This window comes from Python bivittatus, unplaced genomic scaffold, assembly GCF_059951505.1.
Source record: "Python bivittatus isolate LINGU-HERP-01145 unplaced genomic scaffold, Pbiv_v1 ctg000330_np1212, whole genome shotgun sequence".
Classification (NCBI taxonomy): Eukaryota; Metazoa; Chordata; class Lepidosauria; order Squamata; family Pythonidae; genus Python; species Python bivittatus.
Genome location: NW_028277058.1, coordinates 25,841,508 through 25,861,258, shown reverse-complemented (window position 1 = coordinate 25,861,258; position 19,751 = coordinate 25,841,508). Strand labels below are relative to the sequence as shown.

The following is a 19,751-nucleotide window of genomic DNA, read 5'->3' as shown; positions in this document are numbered from 1 at the left end:
TGGAAATAAGGCAAGCTGGTTAAAGCAACATAGCATAACAAAGTTAAAGTAGTGAACAAAATTCAGCTCTCCTCCCCAGTGGATAGCTTCTGTTGTAAAACACAGATCACTCCCACTTTTGACATGGGTAAAGCAAAAATAGAAGCATTTACATGTTCAGCAACCTGGTGTCCTTTCAAAATTAATTGACCATTCAGGCTCTGGAGCATATTAGATTACAGAGAGATGATGGAGAGCTTGCCTTAATTCTTCATTCACTGGTATAGTTCTACTGTGTATGGCTAATTCTACATTCCAAGCCTCCTTCATTGTTGCCTACTTCTACCACTTTCAGAGGATAATTCACATCCAGCCAACCAACTAAACAGGTTAACAATATGCATTTGCCAGTAAATATTAGACATGAAACCACATCTTTCAAATCTTTTTCAAATGGTTGAGCTAGTATTTGAACTAGCTCAGTAGGCAGGCTTTGGAGTTATACAACATCAAGACAAAAAGCAAACACATTTAGTTTTAGTATACATTTAATGAATTACAGCCTAAGATAATAATTTAAGCCAGTCTTCATCTTCTAAATTCTTAGATTGACTGGATGGATGCTCAATGGGCCAATATTTTCTACTAGAAACCACATAAAAATGACCAAGGTGAAAATGACTAGTATGCCCTAGTGAACATGCTAAAGTGGGTCCCTTTCAGGTGCTCCAGTTTTAGGGTGTTCCCCCCCCCCCATTTTCTGGCTTTTGGCAATAATCATTAAGTCCTTCATGAAACTTATCAAAAAGATTTTACCTCTTTCTCATTTTCAATTTAAAACATCAAAATGCAGCCCTGTAGGTTCTCCTAGCAGCAATTACAACCTTTGACAATTACAGCCTAGTCAGCAAGAGCACTCAACAAAACAGCGCTCCAAAATTATTTTGGATTTTAGTTTTTTTCTAAACTCTTTGCAAAAAAAAAAAAAAAAAGCTTTACTTTAAAACCCTGCATTATGTTTTGGTTGTTCTTAAGCCTTGCTTTTCCATGATATTCCAGAGTTTGCGGAGATTTGATTGTGTGATGACATCATCTGGTTTAAACTGAAGGGCATGGAGATAGTTTGATTCAGCCTCCAAAAGTTTGCCATTGAGATGAAGAATAGCTCCCAAATTCATTAAGGCAGCTGGGTACTGGAAAAAAAAGAAAAGAAAAAGGATGGAGAAAACATGAGTTTATTTTGCATCTTCTTTCGTCTAAGAGCTTTCATCTAAGTAGCAAAATTATTCCCTTATGTTTTTGTAGGCTACTTTTATGGAAACAATTAAGCAACTGGAAGAAATATGAGTGGTAAGTAAGGAATGAGTTGATCAGTTGCACAGTACACTTTGCAGCTGAAGTGTTCACATGGAGAACATTAACTCTTTTAATGTGCAAACCACAGGTAATAGGGCTCCTGGTCACAAAAAGCTGTCCTCCCCACCCCACAGAGTCTTTTTTCTTTTCTTCTTTTTTCTTCTTTTGTTTCCTTACTAGATAAGGAAAACTGGAAGATAAGATTAAATGAAGCAAATCAGTTTTATTCTTTGTATTCCAAGTAGATCACTAAATGAGCATTTAAAACTACAGTACTTTAGGTTTTGGTTCTATAGCAAACCCAATCTTGAGAAGGAATTAGAATTCATGGTGATGAAATAAACAAATGTGTAAGTTCTTTTATTCTGATACCATGAACGATACCTTGAATATCATCACTGCCAGCTCTGACTAATAATGTTATCGAGAAAGCATGTTGTGTTTAGTTCAAAACAGGTTAAGTATAAATTTGAATGTAAATAATATGTTGCCTGATTGCACCAATGCAACTAGTTTGGCAGTGTGGCAAATGGTTACGCTGAAGTTCTGATGCTTTCAAAATGGCTGCATGTTTTGTGGCCAGCATTCTGTAATAGATTTGAGGGTTGCAAAAAATAATTCTTTAGTTTCAATTACGGTATTCATCAGTGATACTGAATACTGCTGCTACTGCATCTTCAAAACTTTTAGAAATGCTTAGTGGAGGATCCTAGAAAATCTCTAGTACCTTCCTTCCATATTTGAAATATGCTTTCCACTTTGCATCATTCCAATATCTGGTAACTTTGTACTGCTTCAACCTTCCTAGGTGAATGATACTAGGGCATGCTATAGGTGTTCTGGAGATGTTCTGGAGGCAACATTATCTACTGTTCATAGAGGGAATTAACCTGAGACAAGGAAAGAGGGGCAATTTCAAGTGAATGTGTGTTAAATCAAAGTAATATTCTAGGAAAATAATAGAAATGAGTCAGGAAGTTATACAATATGAGAAGAGAAACTCTCAGTGACAAATTAATTTGTTGAGATATAGCATCCATTTCAATACTTTCTAATAAAAGGTCATGGAGTTGTTAGATATGGGAATGATAACGACTACTACATCACTAAGCCTAGGTTATTATTAGTGTAAATTAAAAATAGTGCTTCATGGCAGTTTTAAAGATTTTTTCTCATCATTCTTGTGGGCCTCACGCACAATGACATCATAGTTCTGCTTAGTATCACTGGCTGTTAAATATATTTTAAGTACGGTTACTGGGCACCAAGACGCTGACTGCTTCTGCTATAAAGTAGGTACTGTCCGTTGTCTTTCATATTTCCTTTTTTGTTTTACCCAGTACAGTAAAGCCTTCACTTGCTTGTTTTTATAAAATCAATCCATGTGCCTCTTGATGTGACGATTCTGTTGCGTACAAAATGCCTTCTGTTCTTCTGTTCTGCAGCAGTTCATGACATTCAGCATCACTAAGGAATGTCTTTATTGAAACTGAAGAATAATTACTTTCCAAATCCTCAAACCTACTAAATAATGCTGGCATGTGTAAGTATCAGATGAAAAGAAATATTATGATGTTACCCTTCACAAAATACGCACTTTTGAAATTACTGATGTTCTCTGCTTATCTCTCTGCTCAATGCTTAAATGCTTCCACCAGCAATGTAATTACCCAGATCTACTTCTGTTATAAGCAAAGGGATGCTAGAAATAGAGAATTCTTCAGACTTGTCCAATCCATCAGAATGCAAACTATCTGCCTGTTTGTTCCAAATATTACATTATGAAGGTTTAACTCTGCTCTTGCCTGCAGTACTTTCACACCTGCAGTGAAAATGCTGCCCTTTCCCGCTTATGACATGCCAGCTGAAGGCAGGAAAACGGCACCTCATTTAGAGGGTGCTGCTCAACCAATTGCTAGATGTTGTTCATGGCAGGCCAATCATGGTTTGAGGCCTGCAAAGAATAAAGGACTGTAAAAAACCCTGTCTGCTTATCCTAGTAGCAGTTGTCTGCTGTCACCTGAAAATGAATTCAGCTATTTTCTTTATACATACTGTATTTTATCAAAGACAGATGAAGATGATTTTCAGTACATTAGCTACTGGCCCAGTAATGTGGGATTCCTCCCAGCCACAAAACAAATGACACCCTGGCCACATGAAACAAAAGACATTCTCTTTATTCATTTCCTTTTGGCGACAGTGTCTTTACATCAAAAGGATCCAGCTGGCAGTTTTATTAAGCTTTTATTATAATTCTTTTATGGTCTTTATACAGTTATTAGGGTAAATCATTTGCCCAGCCTCTAAAGTCTTACGATCTTGCTCCAAAGATTGCAATGCTAGCTAAGGTGGTATAGTGATAGTAGGTTCATCACCATGACCCAGCCACTGATATTTTGCTCTAGTTGCAATCAAATTAGACTTGGTGAAAAGTTAGTATGTCATCATGGAAACCTACATATATGATGGGATGCCTAATTCATATAACAGTACTATAAAGTAAGAATAGTACAGGGAGGAATAAAAAAAGGAAAAGATAACAATAGAAAAGGAAGGTAGAAGACTAGAAATAGCAAAAGGCTGGGCTTTTTTCCTGGATTCAGCTTGACAAGTAATAGTAGAAAGGACCATATTTCAGGAATGTTCTGAAGTCAGAATGATTTGTTTCTCTTCTTGTTCTTTTTTGCCTTGCCACACATTTTTGTCATTTCCTTTTTTCTTTTCTTATTTTCTTCCTATATAGCTGATTAAACACACACACACACTGTGTGTATATCCACACACATACATACAAATACACACACACACACACACACACACACACAAAGTGCATTCTCTATTTATCCTTTATTTCATGATGGGCAATCTAGGCCTGTGTGGGCACCAGGGCCTGCAGATACTTTTCAGTTCCCCTCAAGTTTCCTGCCGATTTTTGGTTTCAGATGAGAATGATTTTAAATGGGAAGTGGGCATGCTGGTGGCAGCTTCCACTCCAACATGTCCGTCTGCACAGAAAAAATGGTAACTGGGGTACTGGCACAGCTCAGGGATTAGTCTCATCTGTTTACCTCCTTTTAAATCAATGTTTTGTATACAACTGCCCTTTTGTGAAGACAGAATGCTGCTCATGAGAATCATTTTGTGTAAATTCTTCTAGAAAAGTTCCCTATCCCCATCCTTTGGCTCTAGCTATTTCTCCTTTTGTCTCTGTCACACTTTCCTTTTCTTCCATTATTTAAATATACTGTTTAACCATGGTTCACCTCTGCTGTTCTTTATACAGTATTGTTCTAATTTTGTTTTTATTTAAACAAAAAATATCAAGTTAGCAATGTAATAAAGCTAACAAAATCAAACAACAAACACCCTACCTCCCCCATGTGCCATTAAAAAATAGAGTTTGGAAGTATATAGAAATATATTTCTAATCTTAACGATAGATATGAAATTTCAAATAGCCATATTTAATATATTTATGTGGTCAAATTCTGTATTTGTATAGATACCAATATGCACACTTTGACAAGTAGATTATAACTGCACAGCTGTATATCTTATTGAAAGCTGGCTTTGAGTGCTTACTGTATATCAATAAATTTAATAAATGAACAAACATATTTTTGTTCAAAAATAGTAGAATAGATGGAGAATCACTTTGTTGATATACTTCAGAAACTGGGATCAAATTTGGATATAATAATTTTTAACTGAAGGATTTTTCAAGACTATATGCTGCTTCCTTAATTTTTCAGTTAATCCTATTTCTCACACTTTTAATACCATTGATTCAAAAAATAGTATCCACTGTTCTGCTATATTAAATCTATACACTATCATAATGATGAAAGATTGCTGAGCAATTTTTCCAATTTCTTCAAAAACGTTTTGACCAAAATGAGTAACTAAGGTGATATTGCCACTACAGATGGTAATATGTACCAATCCCTCAAATTCCAATTAATATAATGCAGTCTTAAGTCAATGTAGTACTCTATATGACTTATTTTTATCTTCACTTGCTGACAACATTCTAACATGAATTTAAAGGTATTTTATGCTATAAATTTTATACTTCATCTGCCTGCCATTCGTATATGCCAGTTTCTACTATCCCTGAGGTGTTGGAAATTCCTCTGCACTGGCAAACAATCATAGCTGCCATCCCACAGAAGAAAAAAACAATTAGCATATTCTTTGACGAACAAGTTTAAAACTGGCTGTCCATTAATAACTAGTTTGCATTGGGACAAGAGCTAACAAGGGATTTCAACAGGCTGTCATGAAGCCAAAGGATGTGACAGCTGTCCCTTTGTTGTTTTCTCACAGTGAAATCAGAGTGCAAGACTAAGGACTGAAGTTGAATTGGTTGACGTTGCTATGTCAAGATAAACTTTGGTGATTACAATATAAGTAAAATAAGTGTCTTCAAATCACCTATAAAAAGTTTATCTAGTATAGTGGCCAGGAGGATGTCCTTCAGGGTATTTATCATTTATTGCTGGTGGGGGCAGACAGAAGAACTGGCACTGAGGCCAATGTATATTTGATGCAAATATATCATGGAAGAAATCTAAAGATAGAAACTATGGATGCAACACATTATTTACTTGCCTATCATCTCTGAAACTCCTTAACAGAAATTTAAGAATTACTTTGGATAAACTGTCCTACCACAAAAAATGTTAAGCCACAGCAACAGCTCTACATTTGAAAAGGAATGTTGAAAATGTGTAGGTTTTGAATACCAATTAAATTATCAAATTCTATGCATCTGTGTGTTCAGACAATCATTCATACTTCAGAAGGTAGGTTGGAAGGGCACTGAATGCATAGCCTGATAGCTCATTGTTAAAGAATGAAGATATATGATTTCCTAAGCCCCATCTCTCTTTCATCTCCCATCTGTAGCAGGTTGTTCTCCAATACACACACACACACACACACAATGTTCAACTACAGGTTTTTAAACAGCTGCATTCATTTGTTGGGTGATATAATCAACATAGCAATGTGCATATAAATACACCCTTACAGAGGTAATTTCAATGAGGTTAAATTGCCTGACTCCTCAAGCCGGCTTGAGGTGTTGTTTTCTGCATTCAGTGTGCCTATTTGTTTTTTTAAAGAACAGCCATCAGGCTTTTGTTGCTGAAAGAGATTTAATGCTCTGAAAAACATGGTATCCAAATATTTCAGCTTTAACATTAGGGCAGCTCTCTCTTCTTAACCAATCTCTGTTATGAAGGCTTGAGTCTGTTAATTGAAAACATATACAGTAGCTTGATAAAGAGGAATAAAATAATAAAAGAGAAAATGAAAAAGATTTATCTCCAGTGTGCATCACCAAGCATGAAAACGACTCAGGGTGGTTCTGCTTCATCTTGCCAATGACCACGTTATAATGTGCTGTCAGGCCTTTTCATCCTCCTGTGGCGATGGTAAGAATTTTTACTTGAACTTTTATTTCTGCTGTCACTGCCAGGCTGCAACGTGCTATTTTCGAAAGCAATCAAAATGTCAACACGGTATTTTTTATTGCTAAAAAGAACCGTGTACTGCTGAATCACTTTGGAGTTGGCATTTACTTTTTGACAGGCTCCAATGTGCTACTTTCACAGTAGATATGGATATGGAGTTGCCCTTCAGGTTCTTGGTGATGCCACTTAAGCAACTGGAATATATGAATTGCCTCTGGGGGAGAAAGCTCCAACTTTAAATAATAGAAAATCATGCAAATGAAAGGCCCCCTTCATAGCAGAATCCTGCACTCAGCTGTTTTTTGTTTTAGGAATATTTTCAAGTTCTTGAAAGAACTTACTTGGGATGATTACAAAAATAATCTGTAATATTAACACATTCTGCACACTATTATACCTTGAATGATTCAGTCACAACAATTTTAGAAACTGTTTATGCTAGGGGCTTCCAGGGATGGTACGGCAAATTGAAGACTTTCACAGAGCTGACGACCATAGCAAAGACCAAGGAACCGGTGAGTAGACCAGTCCCTTAGAACCTCTCCAGATAAGGAGAGTATGGGATATTGCCTCCATATGCTCCAGATGGCTGCTCTTCACTAGGAGAGCACAGGACAGTGGTTTTCTGTGAGTTTGAGCATTGGGAGATGACAGGATCAGCCATCTTGCTCACAGCCATGGTGGAACATTTTAAAGTTCGCAAACCTCACTTTCTAACCACTGTTGGAAATTGTCTATTAACTATTCTAAAGCTATTAGAGACTTTCAGAATGACAGGTCTTCACCAGGTGAGTTTATTTTCAACTTTGAAAAAAGAAAAATTAATTAGAAGCTTAAGAATGAATGTGAAATAAACAGCAAAAAGCTAAATAAGATTTTGATCTAAGAAAGTTATAAACGGATTAAGGGTCCCGATGAATTTAGAATACTTTCATTATAAGATTTTGGAATTAATTATAAAAAATAAACAACAAGTCATTGAAAGAGACTTATTTTGGTTATCCTGGCAACTGTAAGACATAACAAAAGATAAGTGATGATTTTAGAAACTGGACACTAGAGGGGACTAAAGATTTTAAGCAGAAGGGGAAAAAAAAGCACACTTGATGTCAGTTAATACTGGGATTTACAAAATGACACAAAGCGTTATAACATCAGAAATTAAGAAGATTTTTGAAGAATGAAGCCAGAAGTTAGTAACTACAATATCAACAAAGTGAGTAATGATGTCTGCTTCTATGGATAGACTATGTCTAAAGATGTTAGTGAAGGAATGACAGATGTGGAACAAATTTTATCTGACAAGACAGAGAAAGTACAGAATGTGGAACTACAAATGAAAGGCCAAGAGAATGATTTGGAAAAGGCTACTTTACTGGATATACAAAAGAAAGTGGCTGGAGTTTTAAAAATCAAAAGGGAAATACAAATGATAAACCAAGAGAATGACCTGGAAAATGTTTTCTTATTGAATCTACAAAAGAAGCTTGTTAAAGCCTTGAAGAAATCTGTATGATGGGATAAAGCATATGGCAGACTCGTTCCAAGAATTATCCATTCAAGAATATTAAGTAGAAGAAAGAGAGGAACTGGCTCAGCCTGAAAACAAACTGGAGTCTATCATACACTTGGAGGGTAGTATCCCTACTTAATACAAGGGATCTGTCTTTACAGTATAAACAACTTTTCAAACATCATTTTCTGAACTTGCTTTAAAGTATGTGAGTAGTATCTGACATTTACATTTCAATAGAGTTTTATTTACTGTTTAAAATACAGATGAAATATGAATGCCCAACTTTGGGCTATGAAATATTATCTGGTAATATGGACCCCCCCCACAGAACTAAGAATGTGTTCTACATTTTTTTCAAGAGCTATATATCAAGAGTTTGATATACAATGGGGGGAAAAAACCCCTTAACAATTATTCTTTCATTCCATAGGGAAAGCAAGCTAAACATTTAATGTATTATTTAATTAGTATAATCTAACTTCCTAAAGACTTATAATCTTTTAAATGTAGTAGTTATATATATTTAGAAAAAACAAAGCACATATGTGTTCCAGACCTCACAAATTGCTTACAATTAAACTTCCCTGGTTCTTTAGCCCAAATATTTTCAGAATTATTCTGCATATAATTATTGTGCAGAATGGTTTTACCATATGGAAAATATAAGCATATTCAAATCATTGAATTTTTCTTTATGGGAGTCAAGCTGTATATTTTCATGCCTAAGACATAATTTAATCACTGGCACATCCAGACCTTTGTTGCATTTATTAGATAGTAAATCTTTCTTTACATACGGTTATACTTTATATTGTATCAGAATTATAATCCAAGTCAAAGGCAGCTTTGAAAGTGTTGCAATATTTTATATTTGATGCCAGGAGCCACTGGCTATGCATATATATGGGATGGATGATTACATATAATGATGACCAATATGTACTGATCTATATAAGTATTACACAACCATTTTTACAGTATCTGCATTAAGAGCTATTTCCAACAATTTTAGGTTACAATATTTCTGATGTTTCAATGTTTTCCTTGTTCCTCAAGTAATACATTGCATCAGATGTTAAATTCATCCAATCCTGCCAGTGGAAGGCTCATTTACACTATACCAGTGAGTTAAGTCAGTCTAGTCAATCATACCTGTTCCTATCAATTACATCGCAATTTAGCTCTTATCAGTTGCTCCAAGATTTCCACCATGAGTTAGTTCCATCATTAGCTTTTCCTATTCATTTATTCTAAGTACATGAGGAAACTGCACTGCCACTAATGAAAACTGAGAATTGGGCTAGACAGGGGACTGTCATTCTCATGCCCCAGATTCACATCTCTCTCTAGATTCCACTGATATGTATCTGGAGTAATTCTCTTCCCACTCATTTTTTTTTTTTTCAATCTGCAGCATAAGGTTTTCTAAACATGGCATTGATTTTCTCTCCCTCTGACAAAGACAGGGTTTGCCCTAAGACTTCTTACTATCTAGGCAAAATACGACATGATAACAGAAGTTCTCAGCTGCTCATACAAAAGCTCACTAGATTAAACCTACCTCATCACTGATGACTATTCAGTCCCATCCACCTAAGGGATGCTAATCAGTTTAGATAGCAGCTGACAAAGGGAAATGGCTAGAGAGCGCTTTTTGAAATTCCTGGCCTCAGAGATCTAAGTTATGATCCACTTTAATGAACAAGTCTTTAGTTACATCTTTGTCTGAATTTGGGCCTCTCCTTATAAGATAATGTATTCTCCAGGTGACCCTGTTGCTGGCTAGTATGATCCAGCTCTGTGAATAAATTCTTCCATTTTTCCTGGGTGTCTTAGTTTCTCCTTTATGCAAGGCCATCTCTATCTTTTCCCCTTATAGAAGGTGAAGGTGAGAGCTGGTGTGGAGTAGCAGTTAAGCTGTTGGACTAGGATCAGGGAAACTTAAATCTATTTTTAGCTAAGCATGGTTACCAGGTGCTTTTGGGCCAGTCATTCTCTCTCACCCCAACCCACCTGAAAAGGCTGTTTTCTGAGAAAATATTGGAAGAGGCAATGCTACGTATGTCACCTTGATCTCTATAGGAAAGGTGAGATATAAATCTAAAAAAATAAACTATCAAACAATAATCCTTGTGGTTTGGCTGAGGTCTACTTACTCTGTTCCTTGTGGACTATTTTAATTTAGAAATCTGTAAAAATTTGCTTTATCCCTTCTGGTTTACAGCCCACATAGCTGAAAATTAAAGTACACCGGTGTAGGGATCAGTGTCCACATGTTCTTGTGGTGAAGGCTCACATCCAAAGCTTGTTCTGCTTGTGCTTGGGAGCTGACCTTGAGATACGATTCCTTTCCATATCACTCCAGTCTTTAACTGGCAGTTAAGCTTGGCCATTTAGCTCTATTTGGATTTTATCAAATATGTATGCTAGGCTATATTCTGTTCTGCTACAGGTAATTTTTATTCCAGTGTCTTTTTAGAGTCAGCACATTCTGTTCATCAGAATGAGAAATCACTTGTTCCATGTATATTCAATATTAATCGTAGCCACAGTTATTTTGAAATTGATCATGAACATTGTCATATCATATTCAGAATGTTGAGGGCTACAGCTCAGATATGCCTGGTCAGTGTACATTCTGTGGCACTACTGAGAAATGTATTTTGGAAAGGTTATTGTTTGAGAGTCATTCACAATGTATCACTAAGTCAATTAGGGACTGACACTCAGCTAGGATTAATCACTCCTGGTTTGGCAATCCTAACTCGAAGAATCATCCCACTGTGCAGTATCTGTATGTCTTTGATCTGTAACTGTGTGTCAAGAGAGAATACAAATATCATTGTTTATAGAACAAAAGATCTTAGCATTGTTTTTATGTATGTATTGTTAGTATGGTTTTAGCAGATTTAACTGTACTGTTTGCATTTGTGTGTGATGCTGATGTCTGTCTGTCTGTCTGTCATCAACATTCAGCAAGCATATACAACACCGGCACCCATCTCTTAAGTTTTTGGCCAGGACCACAGCGGATGGGCAGCTAGTAGGCTAAACTGCTTCAATTAATTCTCATAGAGAACTCAAGAGGAATGCTGGGTGACAGCTGCTTCTCCTTGGCATCTGCTGCCTAAGGCAACAACCTCATTCTGCCCAATGGTAGGGTCAGTCCTTGGCAAAAATTGTTAATGGAGGCTGACAGCATGGCAGACACATCAGTTATCAACTGGGAAAATACAGTATATGCAAAAATGCAGTATGGTGGTAAAGGAAGAGGAATAGGAGTCATCACAGAGATTACTCACATAAATGTTCAGTACAGCTAGAGAAATGGACACTGTTAGATGCAACCAAGTACAAGACAAAACATGAAAATGGTATTTATTTAAAGAACATTTAATATTCATGTGAGTCTTGCATTTACAGAAACTAAAGACTTGAGTTCTGCCAAGTTCTTCTAATTCATTTTCCCGCTTTCTCTGATAAATGCTCTCAGCAGTGGCAGCACCTTGTTGACCTTGTCTGGCTCTGAAATAAAGCTTGGTTGGGTCTAGTTAGGACTTGGATGGGAGACTTCCAGGGAACACCGGGGGGGGGGGGGGGGTGTCGATTTGCCTGGAAATCAAAAAGCTTCCTGAAAGAATGTTTCTCTAAATTTCTGTAGATTTGCATTCTGCAAGAAAGGCAGGCAAATATGTATACTAATAGTTAGAAAAAAATAAATAGATCAGGAAATAGAAATAGAAAGGGAATATGGATTTTAAAATGTAAATGAAATATAAGTCAGAAGGTGATTTATGTCAATTTCAAAGAGTATGAAATTTATGTGGTGTGTGAAAATAGGAGCTTTTACTTTTGTGATGAAAAGTGGTACAAAGCAACAGCTGCTTTTCTTTCCTTGCCTAAAAAGAGGAAGGATGTTCAACTGTACTGCCAAAACCATGCCTTGAACCAAAATGAATGAGTCTCTGTTTTTCTCTCCCTTCTCTAATTTCTAAACCACACTTTAGATGAGATGCAATACCTTGCCATGTTTGGCTACTAAATCAGAAATGGCAGAACCCATCATAAGGACTTAGGGGAGAAGGGAGAAGGTGTGTTCATTATTTACCAGTGCCAAAGCAAGCTTGCTATTGTGAAAGCACTTCAACAAGACAGATGGAACACTCAGCTGCGTCCCAAGATTCTAGGTCTGTAGAATACTGATATAATGTTGCTGTGCATACGCTTTACATTCTGTGGTTTGCATTCTTTTGTCAGGGTTTTGCTAGACCTTGTGACATCAAAGAATATAGAATATGTTAAAGGTATGGAAATGAATGTTGCTTTCAAAATTTAAATAGAGCAATGAATTATTACATTATCAATTAGCAAATGCACATACATGTATACTTAAAGCTAGATTTTGTTTCTTGGCACAAGGACCATTTAATCAACTATCATAAGGAGAATACTGTGCCAATTTTAAATAGCCCTTAACAGATATACTACAAGAGCTTGCCAAGAACCAGGCTTGCAAACAGAACAGCGAGAAAGACAGGAAAGCTACTGAACAGGATAATTTCCAAACACAACACTGGAACATTTCAATGCTATTTAAGGGATGTATATTTTGTATGCAATTACAGTACACACAGGTGCAGTTGAGCTCTTGGTCATCAGCTTTTGAACCACCAAGTAATTTCTTTTCTGTGTAGACAGACTTGTAATATACCTGCATGCAGCGTTCCAATTATATTTTCAATAAGGGCCTGTTTTTCATGTGCTCAAAAAGTAATCGTTTCAACAATTTTATTAAGACAGAGATGATAAACACGTAGACATATTGTTTAATGTGGATTTTATTTTAAATTTGGCCTGTTGCCTAATGCCAAAGCACAGGGACCCATTTTGAAAAACTGTAACATGCAGCCAAACATACATATAAACAAAACCATAACTGTTTCAGGTGTGAAGTCTAATGGGAGGAAAAAGCTTGTTTACTACTGTAGAGAAAAAAAAATATTGGGGAGAAGGTGACATGGACATTTAATCAGATGATAGGTATGCCCTTACATTTCTTGAGACCAAATTGTGATGAAAGGGCGTATGAAAAATAGGAATGGGTAAAAATAAGAACTTCTCAAAATATGGGATGAAAAGTTTTTTTAATCAAGTGTATAATCAAATATACATAGCTGACCCTCCCTAATTTGTGGAAGTAGATTATAAGTGGGCAGTAACTCAAGACTACAGATGGCAGTTCATATGACTAAATGCTTAGCCATCTCTGCTCTGAGATGACCGCCTAGAAAATGCTTACTTCTACACCTGGAGAATAGGACTTAAAAGTAAGTGGATTCAGTTAGAATATTAGTTGTTCTTACTCTGTATCAGCCAACTACAGCAGCTTAACATCTACATAGTGCTTTCAAATGATTAATGCATTTTAGGTGTGTTATCAAAAAGTAATTGTTTCAACAATTTTATTAAGACAGAGATGATAAACACGTAGACATATTGCTGAACTCTAATAGGATTATATGATGGCTGGTTCTGTCAGTAATTGTGTAACCACAAGTTCTTCACTCTGCTGTTAGCTATAGGAAGTATTATTATCTCCCATATTGTAGATAAAGTGAGAAACGGCTATTTATATAAGGGAGGGGAACAACACCTGAGACTTACAGGGTATATATGGCTGGCAAAGCCCCTCTGAAAAACCACATTTCTTTCCTTTTTCTTTTACAAGAGAATATTATTAAATACATAGGAAGTGATCATCTCCTTCTTGTTCTTCTTCCTATGTTTAATTCACATTTTATTTTGAAGTTCAGTTGAAAACAAAGGCAATCAAGTCCCTAGCTACTACACTCATTCTCCACTGCAGCTGAAAATATGTAGTAATGCTTCTGCTTTTCCAGTTAGTGATCAGTGAACACTGGTAGCTGAAACAGTCCAAGGGTAGCCACATAAAATTACACCAATTCTCATAAGTTCATGAGAGTTTTTGTTTTGTAATATATTGCCAGAATATTTTGAGGCCTATGTAATTTGAACATGATTTTCCAGATCCTTGGGCACTATGAATTTTACAATTCATCTGACTATCATTTAATGAATAATATTATTTTCCAAATAAGGGCCAGATATTCTACAAAGATAAAAATCTTGATGGATTCTTTTTTAATTGAGTTCAAGCACAAAGTTTAAATCTCAGACGATGCTACACTGCTATGGATTCAATATTTCACCAACTTTACTTTTGATTGACATCAAGAAGAACAGTCAAAAGTCACAGATGATACTTTTGGAGACAAAATGATGCAGGCAGTTTAGCACCCACTGTGATGTTTCTAAGACTCACCATTAAGAAATAGGAAGCTGAATTCCAATTAAGGATATAACTCCTATTCAACCATTATTGCAGAAATACTGTATTTAAAAACTACTGTTTCCTTTCCTAATCCTCTTTTTTTGGTGATGACTCCTAATTCCTTATGATTACACATTTTCAAGTATCCATATAAAATAACAGTCCATAACTAGGTTAAGTCACATGCTTCCAGGAAACACACAGGAGATGACAGAAACCAATAACTGTCTTCAATTTTTGTATCCAACAATATCTATTAAATGGCAGATTGCTGATTCCACATACCTATTATAAACAACAGCTATTAGCAATTAAGTTTTCTTATTAATAATTTAGAGACACTTGGGAGTTTCATTAGAACTGAATTGGCATGATCTCACTAATCAAACTAAGCTGTGAACTGGAACCCAGTTAACTCCAAAGCAATCTTCTGCTACTTAGGATACATGTTTTGATTTCTCTCTGTATTGTATATATTATCTAGATGGTGGGACGCAAACAACAGTGTGTTAGATTGTAAGGTAGTCTTTAGATTAGAGATCTTAGGTTGCATAGAACAGCATCACCATACTTGAGATAAAACTGGCGTTTGCTTTAATCAATGGCACATTGATTAAAATCTACCAAAACTGACTAGTAATGTGTCTTTACAATAAGAACGTAAGGACTGCCCTGCTGGATGGGACCTCTGGCTCATCTAGTCCACAGACTATACTCACAGTGACCAACCAACTGCACAAAGAAGCCCACTAGTCTCCCAGCAGACAGCCTTCAGAGTCAGTCACACTGCCATCAAGGCTAACAGCCACTGATCCCCATTACTTCCATGAATTGGTTCAAACTTTTTTTTTTGAAGCCTGCCAAGGTGGTAGCTAGCACCACATCTCATGGTAGCTTATGCCAAAGTTTGTTGTATAAAATGTTGTATAAAAAAAATCTTTTTGTCTGTCCTGAATCTTCCAGGATTCAATTTAATTGGATGACCTCTGGTTCTAGTATTTTATATAAAGGGAAAAATAGCTTCTCCTTGTCTAATACTTTGCCACACATAGGGAATGTTGTATGAGGCTTGGATGCAACTATGGCAGTATTGTAGTCTACACTTCTTGCTATAAAACATTATGTGAAAACCTCAATTCATCAAAACCTTGATGTTCAAAATTTTGGACCCATCTGGCATATGGAAGAGTATAATTTGGAATGTAAGTGGAGTAAATGGTAGACCTTGAATTAATAAACAAAAATATCAGAAGAATATATATGTTGATTGTCTGTAAAAGTAAGAGAAAGATGTAATCAATCTGAATGAAAGTAGGCGAACCTCGTGGAGTTAAATACATGCAGAGAAGTGAAAGAGGTTTGATTATGAATGAAAGGGCTAAAATATATGAATTAGTTCGTTAGATTGAATGTGCATATCAACATACAAATATATAGGTTGGTGATAGCTGCATGTTATCCTCCAGTGAACATGATAGTGAAAGGTCCAGAGATCTTGGGGAAACTGTGAAACATACTAAATTATTATAATTAGGTAGCAAGAGGAAAAGTGATTCTATTGGGTGTCATGAATGGATTGGTGAGAAAGAAGGAGAAAAGAAAGTACTGAAAAAGTCACTGGGCCATTCTCAGAGTAAAGAATTAATGAGAATAGTACTTGTTGTTGACTATTTGCTAAAATGTCTGTTTCAAATATATGATTTAAGTCTACTCATGTTTATATGTGGCAAGTGAATAAATCTACAAGCATGACTGATTTAATTATGAAAGACTGAGAGAATTAGTGAAAGATACAAGATTATGAAAGATTTGAATATCCATTTGTGGGGGTGCTGTGATATGATGATATGCTGCGAGCAATGCAAATTTATCAAAAGAAGTGAAAATGCCTTCTGCCTAATTTGTTACATGGAAGAGAGAGATACATATTACAGAAAAACATAAAAATTGAATGTGGTACTTATGGATTATTTAAGAAGTATGTGTGGTACAAGAATGAATGGGTGCTTAAGGGATGTGGATTTAATACAAAAATTAATAACTGGTACAAAAGAAGTACATTGAAGTGATTAGGTCATAGAGAGAATGACTGAGGATTGAATAACAAAACAAGTATATGAAGAAATAATAAACTGAGAGGAAAGGCAGACCACGGTGAGTTGTAGCTGGATGGAGCTGATGAGAGCCTTGAAACAAGGGAAGTTTTAAAAAGAATCTTAGATTTAAATTCTTCCTTCCTCAAAGTTACTAATAAGCTTCCATGGCTATTAGTAGACTTGAACCTGGGTTTCCTCAAGTACCAGTCAAAAACTCTAATGTGTGTGTGTGTTTTTTAAACTGAGAAGAAGCTTATTTATTAATAATCACATGCCAAACAGAGGTTCAGAATAAATATATTGTTTTTTCCTCAAGCTTAATGATTGACTCACAACTATATATGAGCTTAATGACTGGACTGGGACTGGAACCTTGATTTTCCTGCTCTTAAACTGATATTTAACCCTTGTGCAAACTGAATCCAAGTTGTTTAAGCCAATTTTGCATGGTCAACATTATTTCATTGCATCATCATATACTGTAGTAAAGAATGAAGTATACCTAATTAGAAAGAACTAACATCAGGCTTTTAATTACTTAGGTTGGTAACAAAATGCATGATGCTATAATTTATGAAAACAACGCATGATTGTTATTAGGAGGACCAGAATATGTTTCTAATTAAATAGTTATTAAAATAATTTAGTTTCTTGATAATATGTTCCAGAAAGTTGGGATGCAAGTGAAGTTTCCTTGTTGGGATAAATACCATGTATGGCAAAGAAATTTTGCTTGTACAAGCAGTTTGCTTTATTTGGTAGACTTCTGAATGAAATATTATGGATTTAAGATATAGAAGCCATTTACATACACAGAACCCACAAGCTATAAATACTTTCCATCCCTCATAAAATTATGCCATGGAACTGCACTTGTTTTGCCTAAAGGCATATCCAGACCTTTTATTCTGGGTCTTTGCATGCATGCATGTATTATTATGCTAATGTACACGTAATAGTTAATCAAATCTTTTTGAACGGGTAGAGTAGAAACAGCTGTATCCGACAAGCTGATGAAGATATAGGGCTTAAAACTGTCTCAAGTTTGACAAACCTGATATGAAACTAGTAGGACAGCGTTATGTAGGTCATGACGTGCATAATGGTTTGGGACTGAAAAATCTATGATCCACTCTGCTTTTATTTGACACTTCAGAGGTTATACTTCAAAGTTTTTATACTGTTTAACAACATATATGTGAGTAAATTCAGCAGCCTTCTTTTGAGATAATAGCTTTTTAAAAAAAGTTCAGCCATTAAACACAATTCCTAAATGTTCCATCTTTACAGAAATACTATTCACAGGGTTTCATTTGAAAGCATCGTCTCTTGTTTTGCAAAAAGATAACTAGAGTGAAACTATCTGAACTTTTACATTATAAATCTAGTCTTATTTGCATATTTAAAGTATGCAATATCTTGGTTATTGATGATACAACACCACATATTAATAAGATGACATGAATGACATGAATACATTCAGAGATGCTTTCAATTGTGACAACTAAATTGCCTTAACAATTGTAAAGGCCTATGACCAGGAATTAAGTATAATCTCTAAAGAGAACTATTTCCTTCACAGATAGATATACCAAGTCACAGCTATCTATATTCAATTCACCCAAACTTTATATTTCTATGTATATATTTATAACTTATTATGCATCTAAAATTATAAAATATAAAACCATTCTTATTACCAAAGGAAGGGAATTGTAATAACTAAATTTTTTTTGGCTACAGTCAAATTTAACCATAACAACTTTTAATCTTGCTGCCTTTAAGTAGCTTGCAAAAAAAAAAAGTATTAACTGAACATCCTTTGGCCTAAACATCCTTTAGCTTACAGCTGACACAATCTGTGTCACACTGAGAGTACAATATAAAAGTGGGGGGAAAAGTGAGAGAATCTGGTGGAATTGAAGACCTTACTACTTACTGAATAACTAGGTGTTGCTTTTATTTAGTATTTCAAGTTTTATTCCCTGTGACATTCATTCATTCATTTGTTTCTGGATTAAAACCTACTATTTGCTGCCCAAAAGGCAATGCAATGTAGTTCTGCTCTACATTCCAGAGCGCACCTGGAATACTGTATCCAGTTTTGGTTGCCATAATACAAGAAAGATGCTGAGAAACTGGAAAAAGTGAAAAGAAGAATAACAAAAATGAAGAGGAGTTTAGAAGCTAAATCCTACAAAGAATGGTTAAAAAAACCTGAATATGTTTAGCCTAAAAAAGAGAAGGCTTAGGAGAAACATGACAGTAGTCTTTCAATACTTGAAAAGCTATCAAGGGAAGAAGATATCTATTTATCCTCCATAGTATCCAAGGGTAAGATAAACCCCAGTGAGTGGAAGCCCTATGGAAAGATATCCAACCTTGAAATAAGGAGGAATTTTCTGACTATGAGAGCTTTTAGGCAATGGAACAGTCTGCCTTTTGAAGTCATGGCTGCATAATCAGCCATTTGTCTGGGATGAACTGAGGATTCCTACCCAGGCAGGGAATTAGACTAGAAGACCTTCAAAGTCCCTTCAAGGTCCATTGTAACCCTATGATGATTGTATAATCCTTATCTATTTTGATTTTTACTGCTTTTAATATGTAAACAGAGTGAAGAAAAACAATAACCAGATACAAATATTAAAAGAAAAAGAATTCTAAATATTGGTCTATAGCAATGGCTTACATACAGTATTTAGAATGTAGATGCTCTATAATTCCCTTCCCCCACTCTGTTATTGAACATATAACATCTAGACAGAGAATACAGAATAAGTAATTATATTAAAAAGCTGAGTATCTTTCAACCTTCCCATTTTTAAAATTAAACACAGCAATGCATTGTTTCTTTTCTTACCTTCTACGAATTTGATCACTGGGAGAGTTCAACATGAAAAACTGACTCTTAATGCCTCTCCTCATGCACACTGCCAAAATCTTCAGGAAAAACCTTCAGAGTAGATTTG

The 19,751-nt window shown here is 35.5% G+C and overlaps 1 protein-coding gene across 4 annotated transcripts in view; it reads right to left on the bottom strand.

The window, feature by feature from the left end:
* TMTC2 (transmembrane O-mannosyltransferase targeting cadherins 2) overlaps window positions 1-19,751 on the bottom strand; it is a 218,470-nt gene that overhangs the window by 2,295 nt on the left and 196,424 nt on the right. For 3 of the 4 annotated variants that reach the window (XM_088141854.1, XM_088141858.1, XM_088141857.1), the window contains one exon: window positions 950-1,172. In XM_088141854.1, the coding sequence (XP_087997980.1) occupies window positions 993-1,172 (180 nt within the window). In that variant the 3' untranslated portion in view covers window positions 950-992. Of the gene's footprint in view, window positions 1-949; window positions 1,173-19,751 lie in introns of those variants that run through there. The other variant, XM_088141856.1, reaches the window with a different exon arrangement.